The 20,542-nt window shown below is 42.6% G+C and overlaps 1 protein-coding gene across 1 annotated transcript in view; it reads right to left on the reverse strand.

The window, feature by feature from the left end:
- LOC142176079 (uncharacterized) overlaps positions 1 to 7,089 on the reverse strand; it is a 34,208-nt gene extending 27,119 nt beyond the window's left edge. Inside the window, exons 1-3 of the mRNA XM_075243143.1 lie at positions 6,573 to 7,089; positions 6,073 to 6,411; positions 4,799 to 5,844 (exon numbers count right to left, since the gene is read on the reverse strand). Of these exons, the coding sequence (XP_075099244.1) occupies positions 4,799 to 5,844; positions 6,073 to 6,411; positions 6,573 to 7,089 (1,902 nt within the window). The remainder of the gene's footprint in view (positions 1 to 4,798; positions 5,845 to 6,072; positions 6,412 to 6,572) is intronic.
- Between the last annotated feature and the right edge of the window lie 13,453 nt (positions 7,090 to 20,542).

Raw genomic sequence — 20,542 nt, forward strand, 5'->3', positions numbered from 1 at the left:
GTTGGCAAAAGGCGACTAGGGAATGGAGGCCCTATTTCTAAAAATCTCAACTTTGGGATCTGAGCCCTAATGTTGGCAAAAAGGAGACTAGAGAATGGAGGCTCTATGTATAAAAATCTCAACTCAGGGATTGGAGCAATAATGTTAGCAAAAAGGCGACTAGGGAATGGAGACCCTATGTCTAAAATTTCAACTCAAGCATTGGAGCCCTAATGTTAGCAAAAGGCGACTAGGGAATGGAGGCCCTATGTCTAAAAATCTCAACTCAGGGATTGAATCCCTAAAGTTGGCAAAAAGGCGACTAGGGAATGGAGGCCCTATGTCTAAAATCTCAACTCAGGGATTGCATCCATAATGTCTGCAAAAGGCGACTAGGGAAGGGAGGCTCAATGTCTAAAAATCTCAGCTCAAGGATTGAAGCCCTAAAGTTGGCAAAAAGGCGACTAGGGAATGGATGCCCTATGTCTAAAATCTCAACTCAGGGATTGCAGCCGTAATGTTGGGAAAAAGGAGACTAGGGAATGGAGGCCCTATGTCAAAAATCTCAACTCAGGGTTTGAAACCCTAATGTTGGCAAAAGGCGACTTGTGAATGGGGGCCCTATGTCCAAAATCTCAACGCTGGCATTGGAGCCCTAATGTGGGCAAAAGGCGACTAGGGAAAGGTGGCCCAATGTCTAAAAAGATCAACTTAGGGATCTGAGCCCTAATGTTGGCAAAAAGACGACTAGGGAATGGAGACTCTATGTCTAAAAATCTCAACTCAGAGATTGAAGCCCTAAGGTTGGAAAAAAGACGACTAGGTAATGGAGGCCCTATGTCTAAAATCTCAATTCAGGGATTGAAGTCATAATGTTGGCAAAACGGTGACTAGGGAATGGAGGCCCTATGTCTAAAAATCTCAACTTAGGGATCTGAGCAATAATGTTGGCAAAGAGGCGACTAGGGAATGGAGGCTCTATGTCTAAAAATCTCAACTCAAGGATTAGATCCCTAATGTTGGCAAAAAGCCGACTAGGGAATCGAGGCCCTATATCTAATATATCAACTCAAGGATTGGAGCCGTAATGTTGGCAAAACGGCGACTAGGGAATGGAGGTCCTATGTCTAAAATTTCAACTCAGGGATTGGAGCCGTAATGTTAGCAAAAAGGCGACTAGGAAATGGAGGCCCAATGTCTAAAATCTCAACTCAGGGATTGGAGCCCTAATGTTAACAAAATGCGACTAGGGAATGCAGGCCCTATGTCTAAAATCTCAACTCAGGGATTGGAGCCTTATTGTTGGCAAAAGGCAACTAGGGAATGGAGGCCCTATGTCTAAAATCTCAACATAGGGATTGGAGCCGTAATGTTGGCAAAAAGGCGACTAGGGACTGGAGGTCCTATATCTAAAATCTCAACTCAGGGATTGGCGCCCTAATAATGGCAAAAGGCGACTAGGAAATGGAGGCCCTATGTCCAAAATCTCCTATCTGGCATTGGAGCCCTAATGTTGGCAAAAGGCGACTAGGGAATGGAGGCCCTATTTCTAAAAATCTCAACTTTAGGATCTGAGCCCTAATGTTGGCAAAAAGGAGACTAGAGAATGGAGGCTCAATGTATAAAATTCTCAACTCAGGGATTGGAGCAATAATGTTAGCAAAAAGCCGACTAGGGAATGGAGACCTTATGTCTAAAATCTTAACTCGGGGATTGGAGCCATTATGTTGGCAAAACGGTGACTAGGGAATGGAGGCCCTATGTCTAAAATTTCAACTCAAGCATTGGAGCCCTAATGTTGGCAAAAGGCGACTAGGGAATGGAGGCCCTATGTCTTAAAATCTCAACTCAGGGATTGGAGCCCTAAAGTTGGCAAAAGGCGACAAGGGAATGAAGATGTCTAAAATCTCAACTCAGGGATTGGAGCAGTAATGTTTGCAAAAAGGCGACTTGGAAATGGAGGCCCTATGTCTAAAATCTCAACACAGGGATTGGAGCCCTAATGTTGGCAAAAGGCGACTAGGGAATGGAGGCTTTATGGTTAAAAATTTCAACTCAGGGATTGAAGCCCTAAAATTGGCAAAAAGGCGACTAGGGAATGGAGGCCCTATGTCTAAAATCTCAACTTAGGGATTGCCGCCATAATGTTGGCAAAAAGGCGACTTGGGAATGGAGGCCCTATGTCCAAAATATCAACGTTGGCATTGGAGCCCTAATGTGGGGAAAAGAAGACTAGGGAATGGAGAACCTATGTCTAAAAAGATCAACTTTGGGATCTGAGCCCTAATATTGGCAAAAAGGCGACTAGGGAATGGAGGCTCTATGTCTAAAAATCTCAACTCAGGGATTGAAGCCCAAAAATTGGCAAAAAGGCGACTAGGGAATGAATGCCCTATGTCTAAAATCTCAACTCAGGGATTGGAGTCATAATGTTGGCAAAACGGCGACTAGGGAATGGAGGCCCTATGTCTAAAAATCTCAACTTAGGGATCTAAGCCCTAATGTTGACAAAAAGGCAACTAGAGAATGGAAGCTCTATGTCTAAAAATCTCAATCAAGGATTGGAGCCCTAATGTTGGCAAAAAGGCGACTAGGGAATAGAGGCCCTATATCTAAAATCTCAACTCAGGGATTGCAGCCGTAATGTTGGCAAAACGACAAATAGGGAATTGAGGCCTTATGTCTAAAATCTCAAATCAAGGATTGGAGCCGTAATATTAGCAAAACGGCAACTAGGAATTGGAGGCCCTATGTCTAAAATCTCAACTCAGGGATTGGAGCCCTAATGTTGACAAAATGCGACTAGGGAATGGATACCCTATGTCTAAAATCTCAACTCAGGGATTAGAGCCTTAATGTAGGCAAAAGGCGACTAGGGAATGGAGGCCCTATGTCTAAAATCTAAACTTAGGGATTGGAGTCGTAATGTTGGCAAAAAGGCGACTAGGGAATGGAGGCCCTATGTCTAAAATCTCAACTCAGGGATTGGAGCCCTAATATTGGCAAAAGGCGACTAGGGAATGTAGGCCCTATGTCCGAAATCTCAACTCAGGGATTGGAGCACAAATGTTGGCAAAAGGTGACTAGAGAATGGAGGTCCTATGTCAAAAATCTCAACTTATGGATCTGAGCCGTAATGTTGGCAAAAAGGTGACTAGGGAATGGAGGCTCTATGTCAAAAATCTCAACTCAAGGATTGAATCCCTAAAGTTGGCAAAAAGGCGACTAGGGAATGGAGACCCTATGTCCGAAATCTTAACTCTGGCATTTGAGCCATAATGTTGGCAAAACGGCGTCTAGGGAATGGAGGCCCTATTTCTAAAAATCTCAACTTAGGGATCTGAGCCCTAATGTTGGCAAAAAGGAGACTAGGGAATGGAGGCTCTATGTCTAAAAATCTCAACTCAGGGATTGGAGCCATTATGTTGGAAAAACGGTGACTATGGAATGGAGGCCCTATGTCTAAAATTTCAACTCAAGTATTGGAGCCCTAATGTTGGCAAACGGTGACATGGGAATGGAGGCCCTATGTATAAAAATCTCAACTCAGGGATTGGAGCCCTAAAGTTAGCAAAAGGTGACAAGGGAATGGAGGCCTTATGTCTAAAATCTCAACTTAGGGATTGGAGCCCTATTGTTAGCAAAACGGCGTCTAGGAAATGGAGGCCCTATGTCTAAAAATATCAACTTAGGGTTCTGAGCCCTAATGTTGGCAAAATCGCAACTAGGGAATGGAGTCTCTATGTCTAAAAATCTCAACTCAAGGATTGGAGCCATAATGTTAGCAAAAAGGTGACTAGGGAATGGAGGCCCTATGACTAAAATCTCAACTCAGGGATTGCAGCCATAATGTTGGCAAAAAGGCGACTAGGGAATGGAGGCCCTATGTCAAAAATCTCAACTCAAGGATTGAAGCTCTAATGTTGGCAAAAGGCGACTTGGGAATGGAGGCCCTATGTCCAAAATCTCAACGCTGGCATTGGAGCCCTAATGTGGGCAAAAGGCGACTAGGGAATGCAGACCCTATGTCTATGTTTTCCCCGGATGATAGAGGATATCAACATCGTAATCCTTAAGTAATTCGAGCCACCTTCTCTAACGTAGATTTAACTCTCTTTCCTTGAAGATATATTGGAGACTCTTGTGATCTGTAAAAAAGTCAACATTTACCCCATACAAATAATGGCGCCGGATCTTAAACGCGAACACCACAGCTGCTAATTCAAGGTCATGAGTCGGATAATTCTTCTCGTGAGCCTTGAGCTATCTCGACGCGTAGGCTATGACTTTACCGTGCTACATTAATACACACCCAAGACCAACCCCTGAAGCATCACAATAGACAACGAACCCTTTGGTTCCTTCTGGTAGTGTCAGCACTGGAGCTGAAGTCAATCTCTTCTTTAACTCCTCAAAACTTTTCTCGCACATTTCCGACCATTGAAACATGACTTTCTTCTGAGTTAATCTAGTCAAAGGGGACGAGATAGAAGAAAATCCCTCTACGAAACGTCTATAATATTCTGCTTAGGCCCAAGAAACTTCTTTTATCGGATACTGAGGTGGGTCTAGGCCAATTCTTCACTGCCTCTATTTTCTGAGAGTCCACCCTCACGCCTTCCCCTGAGATGATATGGCCCAAAAACGCTACTGATTTTAACCAGAATTCACACTTAGAAAATTTGGCATATAGCTTGTGATCCTGCAGTGTCTGCAACACAATCTGAGATGTCTGGCATGGTCAGTCTCGCTACGGGGAATAAATCAAGATGTCATCAATAAACACGATAACAAACAAATCAAGATAAGGCTTGAAGACCTTATTCATAAGGTCCATGAAAGTTGCTGGTGCATTCGTTAAACCGAATGACATTACCAAAAATTCAAAATGCCCATATCGAGTCCTAAAAGCTATTTTGGGAATATCAACTTCCTTAACCTTCAACTGATGGTATCCCGATCTGAGGTCAATCTTGGAATAACACTGGGCACCCTGAAGTTGATCAAATAAATCATCTATTCTGGGAAGAGGGTACTTGATCTTGATGGTGACTTTATTCATTTGACAATAGTCAATGCACATGCGCAATGACCCATCCTTCTTTCGGACAAACAAGACCGGTGTGCCCCAAGGTGAGACACTTGGCCTTATAAATCCCTTATCTAGAAGGTCTTTCAACTGGACTTTTAACTCTTTCAACTCTGCTGGAGCCATTCTGTAAGGCGGAATAGATATTGGCTTAGTGCCTGGAAGTAGATCAATTCCAAAGTCAATCTCTCTATCGGGAGGAATTCCAGGGAGATCTTCGGGAAACACTTCTGGAAACTCATTTACAATTGGTACCGACTGGAGAGTGGGGATCTGAGCATCTGCATCCTTAACTCGAACCAGGTGATAGATATATCCCTTGGAGATCATCTTTCTAGCTTTAAGATAGGAAATAAACCTACCCCTAGGTGCTACTGCATCACCCTTCCATTCTAAGACTGGTTCACCGGGAAATTCAAAACTTACTATTTTGGTTCTACAACCCACTTTGGCATAACATGACTCTAACCAATCCATGCCCATGATCACATCAAAGTCTAACGTCTCCAATTCTACTAAGTCTACTACAGTAAGACGATGATGCACTTTAACTGGACATCCCTTATAGATATACCTTGCTATAACTGATTCTCCAACTATAGTGGACACTTCAAAGGGTTCACACAACTTTTCTGGTTCTATCCCAAATTTCTTTGCAATATATGGGGTTACATGAGATAGGGTGGTTCCCGGATCTATAAGAGCATAGGCATCAAAAGTGAATATTGTTAGCATACCTGTGACAACATCTCCACGAGCCTCTGTATCCCGATGGTCTGCCAGTGCATACAAGCAGTTTTGACCACCGCCTGCATTATTAGACTTTGTTGCACCGCACCCTTGTTGGGCCTGAGAGTTATGATGGGCTGCTGAATTAGTGGACTAAGCTGCGTTGCCTCCATTGTTCTGTTTTTCTGATGGACAATCCCTCAAGAAGTGGCCCTGCTGACCGCACCCAAAGCAACCATTTTTGCCCAAACGACACAACCCCGGGTGCCTCTTACCACATGTGTTGCAAATAGGGTAACCAGGGACTCTGTAGCCTACAATAGCCTGTGACTGCGAGTCTGCTGTTCTAAAATTCTGATCTTTCTTGTTAAACTTCATCCTCGGAACCGGTGCACTAGCTGAAGATGGAGCAGGTCCTGATTTTGATTTCTTGAAAAACTGGAGATTGCCTCTTGCTTGAGATCCCCCATGGTTGAAATTTCCTGCAGACTTAGCTCTCTTACTGAATTCCCTCTCCTTCTCTCTCAGTAGCCGCTCTTCTTCCTTCAACCTGTATTCGTTCCCTTGAACAAAGGAAACTATCTTAGTGATGGTCATGTCATTATTCTGAGCAGCTATATTAGCATCAGCAAACAAATAATCTTAAAGCCCCAACACAAACCGCCTAACTCTGGCCCTCATATCATGTACCATTTCCGGAGCATACTTGGCCAGAGAGACGAACTTGAGGTAGTACTCATTCACACTCATATCATTTTGTCTAAGTCTCTCAAACTCCAAGCCTTAGCTTCCAAGACCTCAATGGGTAGAAAGTGCTTGAGGAACGCATCTGCAAAATCTTTCCAAGTCGCAGGATCTGCATCCTCCCCCCGGGACTCTTCCCATATTTCATACCACATGTTGGCAACATCCTTTAGCTGGTACGCAGCCAGCTCTGTTGCCTCAGTGTCTGTAGCATGCATCACTCGAAATATCTTCTGAACCTCATCAATGAAGTTTTGCAGATCCTCATCCTTTTTAGACCCTGTAAAGACATGAGGTTTCATGTTGAGGAATTCCCTAGACCTGGAACTACCCGTCTCATGAACCTCACTTGTTCCCTGCCTTTGAGCCTGATTAGCAACAACCTGGGTGAGCAACTGGATAGCTCCCCTAATATCCATTTCTGAAGAACTGGGCACTGAGCCCGATGCAACCCCCTGGGCTGGAGTGTCCTCCTCCTGAGTAGTATTAGTTGTGGTCCCCTGGCTAGTAGCTGAGGCCCTCCTGGTGTACTTTCTTTTTGCAGGCATTTTTTCTGAAATATGCAATTCGCACGGGTTAGAAAGATTCCTGAAAGCAAAGCTCTAACTGCACAATCTAGAGTATGAAAGAATTGTAACAATCCTAGATGTCTTGGTGGTCAACTACTTACATGTGTGGCGCGCACACACACATAAAAGAGACCCCACTAGACACGACTTCGTAGGCTTCCTAGGACTCTTGAACATGGGGCTCTGATACCAAGCTTTGTCACGCCCCGAACCATGGTCTGGGCGTAACATGGCATTCGGTGCCTAACTGCATGTGACTGAGCGAACCAACTGCATGGCTGGATCAACATGTGGTATAACTATGAGCTAGAGGTAAATGTAAAACATGATAATCTACTAAAGAGTCTGACTGAAATTGTTACAACCCATATCCACATGTGTTAGTTCAATCCAAGAAGGAATTATCTTTGAGATGATAAGAAGTCAATCCTATTGGTCTTAAGTGATACAAGAGTGTATAAGGGTGATTAACAAGTATTAGAAGTTAAATGAATCAAGGATGTTGTAACTTGTATTTTCAAGTAATCTAGCGGTGCTTAATATACTCAAGAGTTCATTTATTAAGGTATTTTAATCATATAATATCCGGATCATAAGTCTTGAAGTCAAACGAGTTATGAAACAAAAGTCGACAAAAGTTGTCGCAACTTAGGTTCATAATTTTATTTAAACATTAGGTCAAATGTTTCTAACTTTTTCTCCTAATTTACAAGGAATTACGGGGTGATCTACCAACAAAATTAAATATCTATTAGTCTAGTTTCCAACACATTAAACTGTTCATCGATACGATCTCGGAGTAGAGATATACTCGTGTTTTCGCGAGACTGCGCCAAGCACCTCTCTATTGGGCCCACTAAGGCGGTTTAAGATATTTGGACCTATATAGGATGCCTCCAACCTGTTTTAAGTCATTTCTTCTCACTATTTTCAGACCTTAGAACCCTAGGAACATCCTCTCAAGGTTCTCTCAAGATTCAAGACCCAAAAAGGGGCAAACAACACAAATCAAGTGTCGGGAATTCCGTGGCGCTAGTAAGTCTCTTGTTCTTCTTGTTGTTGCTCATTTTTGTGTCGTTCCAGCTCGTGTGGGAGGTTGTTTTAAAGGTTTTATGTTCTGTAAATACTCCCTCATGTTCTTAATATCAATCCTAGGTGATTTCAAGCCTTCTAAAGTGATTCTAGTGCCGAAAAACACTAATTGATCGCTAGTTTCGTTTTTTGTTGTTGTGGCAGCATTGGAGGGATATTTCATGGAAATTTAAGGTCAAATTGGAGTTGTTATTTCTGTATAAAGGTAAGGAACCTCTTACTCTATATGTATTTAAGATTATCCAAGTTGCGGCTAAGTCATTGAAGCTAGAACTTGTGAAATATATACCGAAAGGCTTGGAAGTAATGTTATTGTTTTGTGGACTGTTTTGCGTTGCTGTTGGGCTGCGTATTTTACTACTGTTTTGTGGAGTTTTGGAGGAGGAAGGGTGTGTAGAAACACCATATATATGTAGTGTTATGGGCTGATAGTTATTCGTAACATTTCCAGGTTATTTGACACGACTACGGTGGTCGTCGTATGTATGGAGTGATTAGGCTGTGTGTGGACTATTTTGGGAGGCTCAATATGTTTATTATTGATGTTGTTTGGGCTGTTTGGTGACTGTTTTGAATGGTGTGAGGTCATATATATAGGGGAGGTGCTATCCGTTTCATCGTAAAATAGGCTGTGGTCGATACATAATAGTTATGACGCTTAAATGATAACGATAGTATTGTTTCTCTTATTGTAGACTAAGGAGTTTTGACAATTGCATAGCTTGAGATTGGGGAAGTATATACAAGGTATGTGAGGCTATCCCTTTCCTTCTTTTGCACGACTCCGATTGTACATAATGTAATGAACGAGCTTCCAAGATACTCTACTCTTAGAAGCTAGCAGTACTTACATTGTTTTCCCTCTTATGGAACGATTGATGTTAATGTTGCTTCTCTTATTCTTATGTTATCAATGTTGTTGGTGCTTCTTGATTCTTATAAGGTTCATAGTGAAGAGTTAGTCCTAATAATGTGTACTGAGGATACCGACCTTATGTCACTCCGAAAGGTTTAGAATGTGATTCCATGAGTCGAGCATGCATTATATATATGTATCTATTTTACTCTACCGAGCCACGCTATAGTTGGCCGGGTACGGCACCTATTGTGCAACCACTGATCAGTTGGGTTTTACTGAGCTCCACGTGGCCGGGTACGATTCTACCGAGCCTTATGATGGCCGGGTACGTTTTTTTACCGAGCCTATTATGGCCGGGTACGATATGATGATGATGATGCCCACAGAGGCGAATGTTTTAAGGGTTTATGTATTTATACATATGTATCATGCATTTCATGTAAGTAGCCCTCAGAGGTACTAAAATGTTACAGGTTGTATATTCTCTATCCTTGCTTACATTACTGATCGTATTTATGGTTCCCTGCCTTACATACTCAGTACTTTATTCGTACTGACGTCCTTTTATTTGTGGACGCTGCATGTCATGCTGCAGGTCCTGATAGACAGGCAGGTGCAGCTCCCCCACCACAGTAGGCTGTCCAGTTCAGCGGTGATTGGCGAGATCCCTTCTCCGGACTTGCCTTGGTCTTGGTATGCATTTTTGTTATAGACATTATGGGTATGTCGGGGCCCTGTTCCGGCTATGTTGCAGCACTTATGTTCCTTTAGAGGCTCATAGACAGGTGTCCACTCATGTATAGTTTGGTATGCCTTATCGGCTAGTTTTTGTTGTATAGTCTTTCATAGTAGCGTGGTAGCTCATACCTTATATGTAGTTTCTTGATTGTCTGGTCATCCCCTGCTATGTATGTTCATGCCGTCATATTTTATTGCTGGTTGTCCAAGATCCAGGTCTACCATTTATATTGATCTCGTCAGCCCTAAAAGATAATAATGAAGGGTAAATGAAATGTTCGTTGGTGCTCGATAAGTATGGTCGGGTGCTAGTCATGGCCCTCCAGTTTGGGTCGTGACAGAAATATCATAGATGCGGAAAATACTGAAAGGTCTGCAAGCATAAACAAGTAGCCGACAAGGCTAACACATGAAAACCTTCTAATATCTCACTGACTGGGTTATAGTCTGCGAAGGCTCTAAGAATACTGAAAATGCTAACTGTTTACCGGAACAAGGTCCCTGGTATACCTTATTAACTAAAATACTATAATGGCTAAAACAAAAGAGAGACAAGGCCCCGAAAGACTGGGGCTCACCAATAGCTGATACGAGATGTCCTAGCAAGCAGTATCATCAACCTGAAAATCATTACCTGCATCGCGAGATGCATGCCCCGAGAAAAAAAGGGCGTCAGTACATTTGAATTGTACTGGTATGTAAAATAGCTGAACAAAAGAACTGTCAACACTGAAACTGAAACTGAACTGCTAGTTGATAAACTGATAACTGAACAAGGAAGTAAGGATGGGAATACTCCCTCTTCTAAATGATGAACGACCTATTTAACTGAATATTAAAACTGCGGCCTTAGGCCCAATATGTATATATATATATGTGCACAACTGCGGCCTCGGGCCCAAGTATACGTATACATAACTACGACCTCAGGTCCAAAATGCATAAAGCATAAACTGCAGCCTCAGGCCCAAATGCAGGTGTTCAACATTCAGGAATTTAAATCAGGAACTGAGAATTATACTGTAATATGTGATACTGAAATAATGAGCCATACCGACTTACATGATACTGGTATAGTGAATAGGATTAAACTGAGATGAGTATTCATAATAAGTTGATTTGTCATAACTGAAACTCATAGAATATCGAATGATTATGAAACTATGTCATCTAGAGAATATAAGTTATACTTCTATTCATGGAACCAAGGCATAATTACTTTATGAGGAAACTAGTAATGTTCACGATGAATGGGACGTAGGGAGAATCATAGATATTCCCAAACGTAAAGAGTTAGCCTTACATTCCTTAATTTGCTCCTTATTGATACTACAATGATCCACACTACTAAGAACCTTCAATCTACAACAACAACATCCAATGGAACCCAATTTAGTAATAAATTTTATAACTTATGCCATTTAGGCATATTATCAAACACCTTGTAGGCATAGATATTTACACCTCATAACTATAGTGTTGGTTCATCCAACTATCACCATTAACCAACAATTCATTCCACCATCATTCCTAACAAATTTATAACTTCCAACAACATATGTATGACCATCCATTCACACCCAACCAACAAATCCTATCAAATAATCACCTTTAAATCCCTACCATGGTCATGCATTTAAATTGGGAATTTATGACTTCCAATCACCATACCATAAGTTGTAATACTTGATTCATACTCATAATTCCATAATAACACCATATATGTAAGTCTAAGGGTGTAGGATTACCTCTTGTAGACCAAATCTTGAAAGACAACTTTTGGGGTGTTCTTGAGATTTTGAAGAAATCCTATGAAACCCAATCAAAATTATGTTGTAACTAGTGATTAAGAAGTTAAATCACCATGACAACACACTTAAAAACTCACCTTAGGTGTGCAATTGAATGCCTTGGTCGATTTGGGGTGTAGAGGAAGCCCTAAGCTTGATAAATGACTCAATTTCTCTTATTTCCGGTCTTTAAGATATTTAAAACCTTCCAGACGTGCGAGCTCGCGCGCCTGTTCGCGCGCTGGAGGCAGAATGCTCAGCAAAAACGCGCGACTTCGCGCTCTTGTTCGCGCTAGTGACACCTGCGCAGTAAAATGGTCATAACTTTCTGAATACACCTCCAAATGACGAACGATTTATTGAGTTGGAAACTAGACTCAAATGTCTTTAACTTGATAGGTTATTAATCACACAAATCATAAAATCCAGGTAGATATGATCGCCCAAAGTGAGGTCTTGTGCATACTCATTTGCAAATTTTCAGCTATAATGAAAATTTTCAACTTGGCTTGGACTTAAGCCTCTACTTAGACCCCAAATCACCTATAATATGCCTCGTACACTTATTATAATAACCACTCAATTACCATCACGCTAATACTCATTTAATGCATCCATAACCGATTCAAATTACGGGGTGTTATAGAATGGAGGCCTTATGTCTAAAATCTCAACTCAGGGATTGGAGCCTTAATGTTGTCAAAAGGCGACTAGGGAATGGAGGCCCTATGTCTAAAATCTCAACTTAGGGATTGGAGCCGTAATGTTGGCAAAAAGACGACTAGGGAATGGAGGCCCTATGTCTGAAATCTCAACTCAGGGATTGTAGCCCTAATGTTGGCAAAAGGTGACTAGGGAATGGAGGCCCTATGTCCAAAATCACAACTCTAGCATTGGAGCCCTAATGTTGGCAAAGGGCGACTAGGGTATGGAGGCCCTATGTCTAAAAATCTCAACTTAGGGATCTGAGCCCTAATGTTGGTAAAAAGGCGACTAGGGAATGGAGGCTCTATGTCTAATAATCCTAACTCAGGGATTGGATCCCTAAAGTTGGCAAAAAGGAGACTAGGGAATGGATGACCTATGTCTAAAATCTAAACTTAGGGATTGGTTCCATTATGTTTGCAAAATGGCGACTAGGGAATGGTGGCCCTAGTCTAAAAATCTCAACTTAGGGATTTGAGACCGAATGTTGGCAAAAAGGCGACTAGGGAATGAATGCTCTATGTCTAAAAGTCTCAACTCAGGGATTGGAGCCCTAAAGATGGCAATAAGGTGACTAGGGAATGGAGGTCCTATGTCTAAAATCTAAACTCAGGGATTGGAGCCATAACGTTGGCAAAATGGCGACTAGGGAATAGAGGCCCAATGTCTAAGAATCTAAACTCAAAGATTGGAAACCTAAAGTTGGCAAAAGGCGACTAGGGAATGGAGGCCTTATGTTTAAATTCTCAACTCAGAGATTGGAGCCCCAATGTTGGCAAAAGGCGACTAGGGAATGGAGGCCCTATGTCTAAAAATCTCAACTCAGGGATTCAAGCCCTAAAGTTGGCAAAAGGGCAACTAGAGAATGGAGGCCCTATGTCTTAAATCTAAACTCAGGGATTGGAGTCGTAATGTTGGCAAAAGGAGAATAGGGAATAGAGGCCCTATGTCTAAAATCTCAACTGATGGATTGGAGCCCTAATGTTGGCAAAAGGCGGCTAGGGAATGGAGGCCCTATGTCTAAAATCTAAACTCAGGGATTGGAGCCGTAATATTGGGAAAAAGGCGACTAGGGAATGGAGGCCCTATGTCTAAAATCTCAACTCAGGGATTGGAGCCCTAATGTTGGCAAAAGGCGACTAGGGAATGGAAGCCCTATGTCCAAAATCTCAACTCAGTTATTGGAGTCCTAATGTTGGCAAAAGGTGACTAGGGAATGGAGGCCCTATGTCTAAAAATCTAAACTCAGGGATTGGAGCCCTATGGTTGGCAAAAAGGCGACTAGGGAATGGAGGCCCTATGTCTAAAATCTCAACTCAGGGATCGGAGCCATAATGTTGGCAAAAAGGCGACTAGGGAATGGAGGCCCTTTGTATAAAAATCTCAACTTAGGGATATGACCCCTAATGTTGGCAAAAAGGCGACAACAGAATGGAGGATCTATGTCTAAAAATCTCAACTCAGTGATTGGAGCCCTAAAGTTGGCAAAAAGGCAACTATGGAATGGAGACCTTATGTCTAAAATCTCATCTCAGGGATTGGAGCCATAATGTTGGCAAAACGGTGACTTGGGAATGGAGGACCTATGTCTATAAACTCAACTCAGGGATTGGAGCCCTAATATTGGCAAAAGGCGACTATGGAAAGGTGGCCCTATGTCTCTAAGCTCAGGGATTGGAGCCATGATGTTGGCAAAAGGCGACTAGGGAATGGAGGCTCTATGTTTAAAAATCTCAACTCAGGGATTGAAGCCCTAAAGTTGGCAAAAAGGCGACTAGGGAATGGAGGCCCTATATCTAAAATCTCAACTCAGGGATTGCAACCATAATGTTCGCAAAAAGGTGACTAGGGAATGGAGGCCTTATGTCTAAAACGATAAACTTAGGGATCTGAGCCCTAATGTTGGAAAAAAGGGGACTAGGGAATGGAGGCTCTATGTCTAAAAATCTCAACTCAGGGATTGAAGCCCTAAAGTTGGCAAAAAGGCGACTAGGGAATGGATGCCCTATGTCTAAAATCTCAACTCAGGGATTGGAGTCATAATCTTGGCAAAACGGCGACTAGGAAATGGAGGCCCTATGTCTAAAAATCTCAACTTAGGGATCTGAGCCCTAATGTTGGCAAAAAGGCGACTAGGGAATGGAGGCTCTATGTCTAAAAATATCAACTCAAGGATTGGATCCCTAATGTTGGCAAAAGGGCAACTAGGGAATGGAGGCCCTATATCTAAAATCTCAACTTAGGGATTGGAGCCGTAATGTTGGCAAAATGGCGACTAGGGAATGGAGGCCCTATGTCTAAAATCTCAACTCCGGGATTGGAGCCGTAATATTAGCAAAACGGCGACTGGGAAATGGAGGCCCTATGTCTAAAATCTCAACTGAGGGATTGGAGCCCTAATGTTGACAAAATGCGACTAGGGAATGGAGGCCCTATGTCTAAAATCTCAACTCAGGGATTGGAGCCTTAATGTTGGCAAAAGGTGACTAGGGAATGGAGGCCCTATGTCTAAAATCTCAACTTAGGGATTGGAGCCGTAATATTGGCAAAGAGGCGACCAGGGAATGGAGGCCCTATGTTTTAAATATCAACTTAGGGATTGGAGCCCTAATATTGGCAAAAGGCGACTAGGGAATGTAGGCCCTATGTCCGAAATCTCAACTCACGGATTGGAGCCCTAATGTTGGCAAAAGGCGACTAGGGAATGAAGGCCCTATGTCTAAAATCTCAACTTAGGGATTTGAGCCGTAATGTTGGCAAAAAGGCGACTAGGGAATGGAGGCTCTATGTCTAAAAATCTCAACTCAAGGATTGAATCCCTAATGTTGGCAAAAAAGCGACTAGGGAATGGAGGCCCTATGTCGAAAATCTCAACTCTGGGATTGAAGCCCTAATGTTGGCAAAAGGCGACTTGGGAATGGAGGCCCTATGTCCAAAATCTCAACGCTGGCATTGGAGCCCTAATGTGGGCAAAAGGCGGCTAGGGAATGGAGGCCCTATGTCTAAAAAGATAAACTTAGGGATTTGAGCGCTAATGTTGGCAAAAAGGGGACTAGGGAATGGAGACTCTATGTCTAAAAATCTCAACTCATGGATTGAAGCCCTAAAGCTGGCAAAAAGGCGACTATGGAATGGATGCCCTATGTCTAAAATCTCAACTCAGGGATTGGAGTCATAATGTTGGCAAAAAGGCGACTAGGGAATGGAGGCCCTATGTCTAAAAATCTCAACTTAGGGATCTGAGCCCTAATGTTGGCAAAAAGGTGACTAGGGAATGGAGGCTCTATGTCTATAAATATCAACTCAAGGATTAGAGCCCTAATGTTGGTAAAAAGGAGACTAGGGAATGGAGGCCCTATGTCCAAAATCTCAACTCTAGCATTGGAGCCCTAATATTGGCAAAGGGCGACTAGGGTATGGAGGCCCTATGTCTAAAAATCTCAACTTAGGGATCTGAGCCCTAATGTTGGTTAAAAGGCAACTAGGGAATGGAGGCTCTATGTCTAATAATCCTAACTCAGGGATTGGAGCCCTAAAGTTGGCAAAAAGGAGACTAGGGAATGGATGGCCTATGTCTAAAATCTAAACTTAGGGATTGGTGCCATTATGTTTGCAAAATGGCGACTAGGGAATGAAGTCCCTAGTCTAAAAATCTCAACTTAGGGATCTGAGCCCTAATGTTGGCAAAAAGGCGACTAGGGGAATGAAGGATATATGTCTAAAAATCTCAACTCAGGGATTAGAGCCCTAAAGATGGCAATAAGGTGACTAGGGAATGGAGGTCCTATGTCTAAAATCTCAACTCAGAGATTGGAGCCATAACGTTGGCAAAATGGTGACTAGGGAATAGAGGCCCAATGTCTAAAAATCTAAACTCAGAGATTGAAAACCTAAAGTTGGCTTGCTCCCAAGTTGGAAGATCCCGGTGCTTTCGCGATTCCTTGTACAATTGGATGTGTCGAGTTTGCAAAGGCCCTTTGTGATCTTAGGGCAAGTATCAATTTGATGCCCTATTCGGTTTTCAAAACTTTGGAATTGGGCAACCAAGAACCACATCTATGAGATTACAAATGGCCGATCGAACTATAAAGAGACCCTTGGGAGTGATTGAGGATGTTTTGGTTCATGTTGATACATTCATTCTCTCGACGGATTTTGTCAGTCTTGATTGTGAGGTTGACTATGAGGTGCCGATTATTCTTGGTAGACCTTTCCTTGCTACGGGGAATGCTCTTGTTGATGTGAAAGTCGGAGAACTTATCTTCCGGGTTGGTGATGAAAAAGTAGTTTTCCATGTGTGTAAGTCCATGAGGCAACCCAATAGAAATGAGGTGTGCTCTTTCGTGGACTTGGTGACCGATGTGATTGTGGATGAAACAAGTGTTGTGATAAATATTGATGATACGTTGGAGGCCATCTTGCTCAACTTTGATGATGACGAGATGGATGGCTTCATGGAATGTCTGAACTCTTTGCAAGGAATAGGGTCGTACACTTATGAATCCCGCAAATTATCCTTGGATCTTGAAAATATGACAACTCCGCCTACAAAGCCTTCAATTGAAGAGCCTCCTATCTTGGACCTGAAGCCATTGCCTCCACATCTTCGGTATGAATTTCTTAGACCTTCTTCTATTTTACCGTTTATTCTTTCCTCTTGTTTGACTAACGTGCATGTAGACTCTACATTGGCGGTGCTCTAAAAGAGAAAGAAGGCTATTGGATGGACATTGGCAGATATTCGAGGGATAACCCCCGTATTTTGCATGCACAAGATTAATTTGGAGGAAGGTGTCAAACCATCTATTGAATATCAAAGAAGACTCAATGAAGCCATGAAAGAGGTTGTCAAAAAGGAGATCATCAATGGTTGGATGCCGGGGTGGTCTACCCTATTTCCGATAGTTCGTGGACTTCTCTGGTTCAATGTGTCCCCAAGGGGAAATGACGGTGGTCACCAATGACAAGAATAAGTTGATTTCTACAAGAACGGTGACCAGGTGGAGAGTGTGTATGGACTATCGTAAGCTAAACAAAGTCACAAGGAAGGATATTTTTCCACTTCCTTTCCTAGATCAAATGCTTGATAGATTTTCCGGTCGTGCTTTCTATTGTTTCCTTGATGTGTATTCTGGCTACAACCAAAATTCTTATTGCTCCGGAGGATCAAGATAAAACTACCTTTACCCTATTTCTACTCCGGACCTCCAAAACCAATTTCGATCACACTCCTAAGTCATAAATCACCCAACAAAGCTAACCAAATCATAAAAATTCCGATCCGAGCTCATATACAAATAAGTCAACTCTTGGTCAAACCTTTCAAATTCAAAGGTTTCAACTAAGACTGTTCTTTCGAATTCATACCGATTTCCGTGAAAACCAAAATCAACGATTTACATCAGTCATAATACATCATACGGGGCAAGTCATACCCGAGAACTGGCGATCAAAGTACAAAAGCTCAAAACGACCGGTCGGGTTGTTTCATCATGGAACCCATGGTCACAAAACTGAAGACTGCAGATAGTTAAGGGAGGAGGTAGCTCATTTATTCAACGAGGGTCACCTTCGAGAGTTCCTGAGTGATCGAGCTAAAAATCACTTCAGAGACAGGGATGCAAACAGGAAAAACGAATAGGAGGAACCGCAACACGTGAGTCATATGATTGTTGGTGGGGTCGATATTCCCCAAGGCCCGATATTTAAATGCACCAAAGTGACAGCCACAAGGGAGAAGCGTACCCGAGACAATTTACCAGAGGAAACCTTGTCTTTCAATGACGAGGATGTAGAGGGGATCAAACAACCTCACAACAACGCACTGGTAATATCTATCCTGCCACCTACACCTTATCCTCAACGGTTAGCAAAGGAAAAGAGTGACAATCAGTTCAAAAGTTCATTGACATGATGAAGAGCCTCACAATCAATGTGCCTTTAGTAGAGGCGCTTGAGCAAATGCCGGGGTACGCTAAGTTTATGAAAGATTTGGTAACAAAGAAGAGGTCCATAGAGTGTGAAACAATTAAAATGACTCATCAAGTTAGTGCCATAGTGAATTCAATGGCACCCAAGCTTGAGGACCCCGGAGCTTTTACTATACCTTGTACTATCGGAAGTGCGGATTTTTCCAAGGCCCTTTGTGACTTGGGGGCTAGCATAAATTTGATGTCGTACTCGGTCTTTAAGACTTTGGAAATTGGACAACCTCAACCTAACTCAATGAGACTTCAAATGGAGGATCATTCGATGAAGCGACCTTTGGGCATAATCGATGATGTACTTGTCTAGGTCGATAAGTTTATATTGCCAGCCGACGTTGTCATATTAGATTGTGAGGTGGACTTTGAAGTGACAATTATTCTTGGTAGACCATTCCTAGCTACGGGGAAGGCATTGGTTGATGTTGAAGCGGGTGAGTTGACTTTCCGAGTGGGGGATGAGAAGGTGGTATTCCATGTTTGAAAATCAATGAGACAACCTAATAGCACAGAAGTGTGTTCATTTGTAGACATTGTCACAGCTGTGATAGTGGATGACACAAGTTCCATGATCCATGTTGAAGATCCCCTTGAGCCCGTGCTTCTTAATATGGATGTCAATGATGATGCTAGTAGAGTGGAGTGCGTGAATGCATTGCATGGTATGGGTTCATATTCATATGAGCCTAGGAGGCTATCTTTGGATCTTGAAAACCGCAAAACTCCACCAACAAAGCCATTGATTGAGGAGCCACCGGTGTTGGAATTGATGCCACTTCCTCCACACCTCATGTATGAATTATTGGGTTCAAATTCTACTTTACCTGTTATTCTTTCTTCTTGCCTTACTAACATGTAGGTTGAGGCCACATTGGCGGTTCTTCAAAAGCGGAAAAGGGAAATCGGATGGACTCTAGCTGATATTCGGGGAATAAGCCCTATATTTTGCATGCACAAAATCATCTTGGAGGAGGATGCAAAGCCTTCCTTGGAGCATCAAAGAAGACTAAATAAGGCGATGCAAGAGGTGGTAAAGAAAGAGGTTATCAAGTGGTTAGATGTTGGGGTAGTTTATCCTATTTTTGACAGTTCATGGACTTCTCCGATGCAATGTCTGCCAAAAAAGGGTGGTATGACCGTGGTGACCAATGACAACAATGAGCTCATCCCCACTAGAACGGTCAACTGGTGGAGAGTTTGTATGGATTACCGGAAGCTGAAAAAGGTGACTAGAAAAAGATCATTTCCCATTGCCATTCCTTGACCAAATGCTTGATCGTCTTGCGGGCTGGGCTTTCTATTGTTTCCTGGATGGTTACTCGGGGTACAATCAAATTCTAATTGCTCCGGAGGACCAAGAGAAGACCACATTTACATGTCCTTATGGCACATTCGCTTTCTCTAGAATGCCATTTGGATTGTGTAATGCTCCGGTGACCTTCCAACGTTGCATGATGGCTATTTTCACCAACATGGTGGAGGATATCTTGGAGGTCTTCATGGATGATTTCAGTGTGGTTGGGGATTCTTTTGAGGAGTTCTTGGTAAACTTGGATAGAGTGTTGGCCCGATGTGAAGACACCAACCTTGTTCTCAATTGGGAAAAGTGCCATTTTATGGTAGAAGAAGGTATAGTATTGGGTTACAAAATCTCGAAGCAAGGAATTGAAGTTGACAAGGCCAAGATTGAGGTTATTTTGAGGCTCCCTCCCCCCATTTCTGTCAAAGGGGTGAGGAGTTTCCTTGGGCACGCGGGTTTCTACCAGAGGTTCATAAAACATTTTTCTAAAGTGGTACATCCGTTGTGCAAGTTGCTAGAGAAAGATGCGAAGTTCTTGTTCGATGAGAGTTGTATGCACGCATTCGAGCTTCTTATTCTCAAGTTGACTTCTACCCCCAACATTACAACACCAAATTGGAGCTTTCCCTTTGAGCTCATGTGTGATGCTAGTGACGTTGCGGTTGGGGCTGTTTTGGGCCAAAGAATCAACAAGATGTTTCTTCCGGTGTACTACGCAAGCAAGATCATGAATGAGGCTCAAAGAAACTATACAGTCACCGAGAAAGAATTGTTAGCTATTGTGTTTGCTATGGAAAAGTTTTGACCTTACCTTATGGGGGCCAAAGTTATAGTGCACACCGATCACGCCGCCCTTAGGTATTTGATGACCAAGAAAGACTCCAAGGCGAGATTGATGAGATGGGTGTTACTTCTTCAAGAGTTTGATCTAGAAATTATTGACCGGAAGGGTAGTGAGAATCAA

The sequence above is a fragment of the Nicotiana tabacum genome, chromosome 22 (assembly GCF_000715075.1).
Source record: "Nicotiana tabacum cultivar K326 chromosome 22, ASM71507v2, whole genome shotgun sequence".
Lineage (NCBI taxonomy): Eukaryota > Viridiplantae > Streptophyta > Magnoliopsida > Solanales > Solanaceae > Nicotiana > Nicotiana tabacum.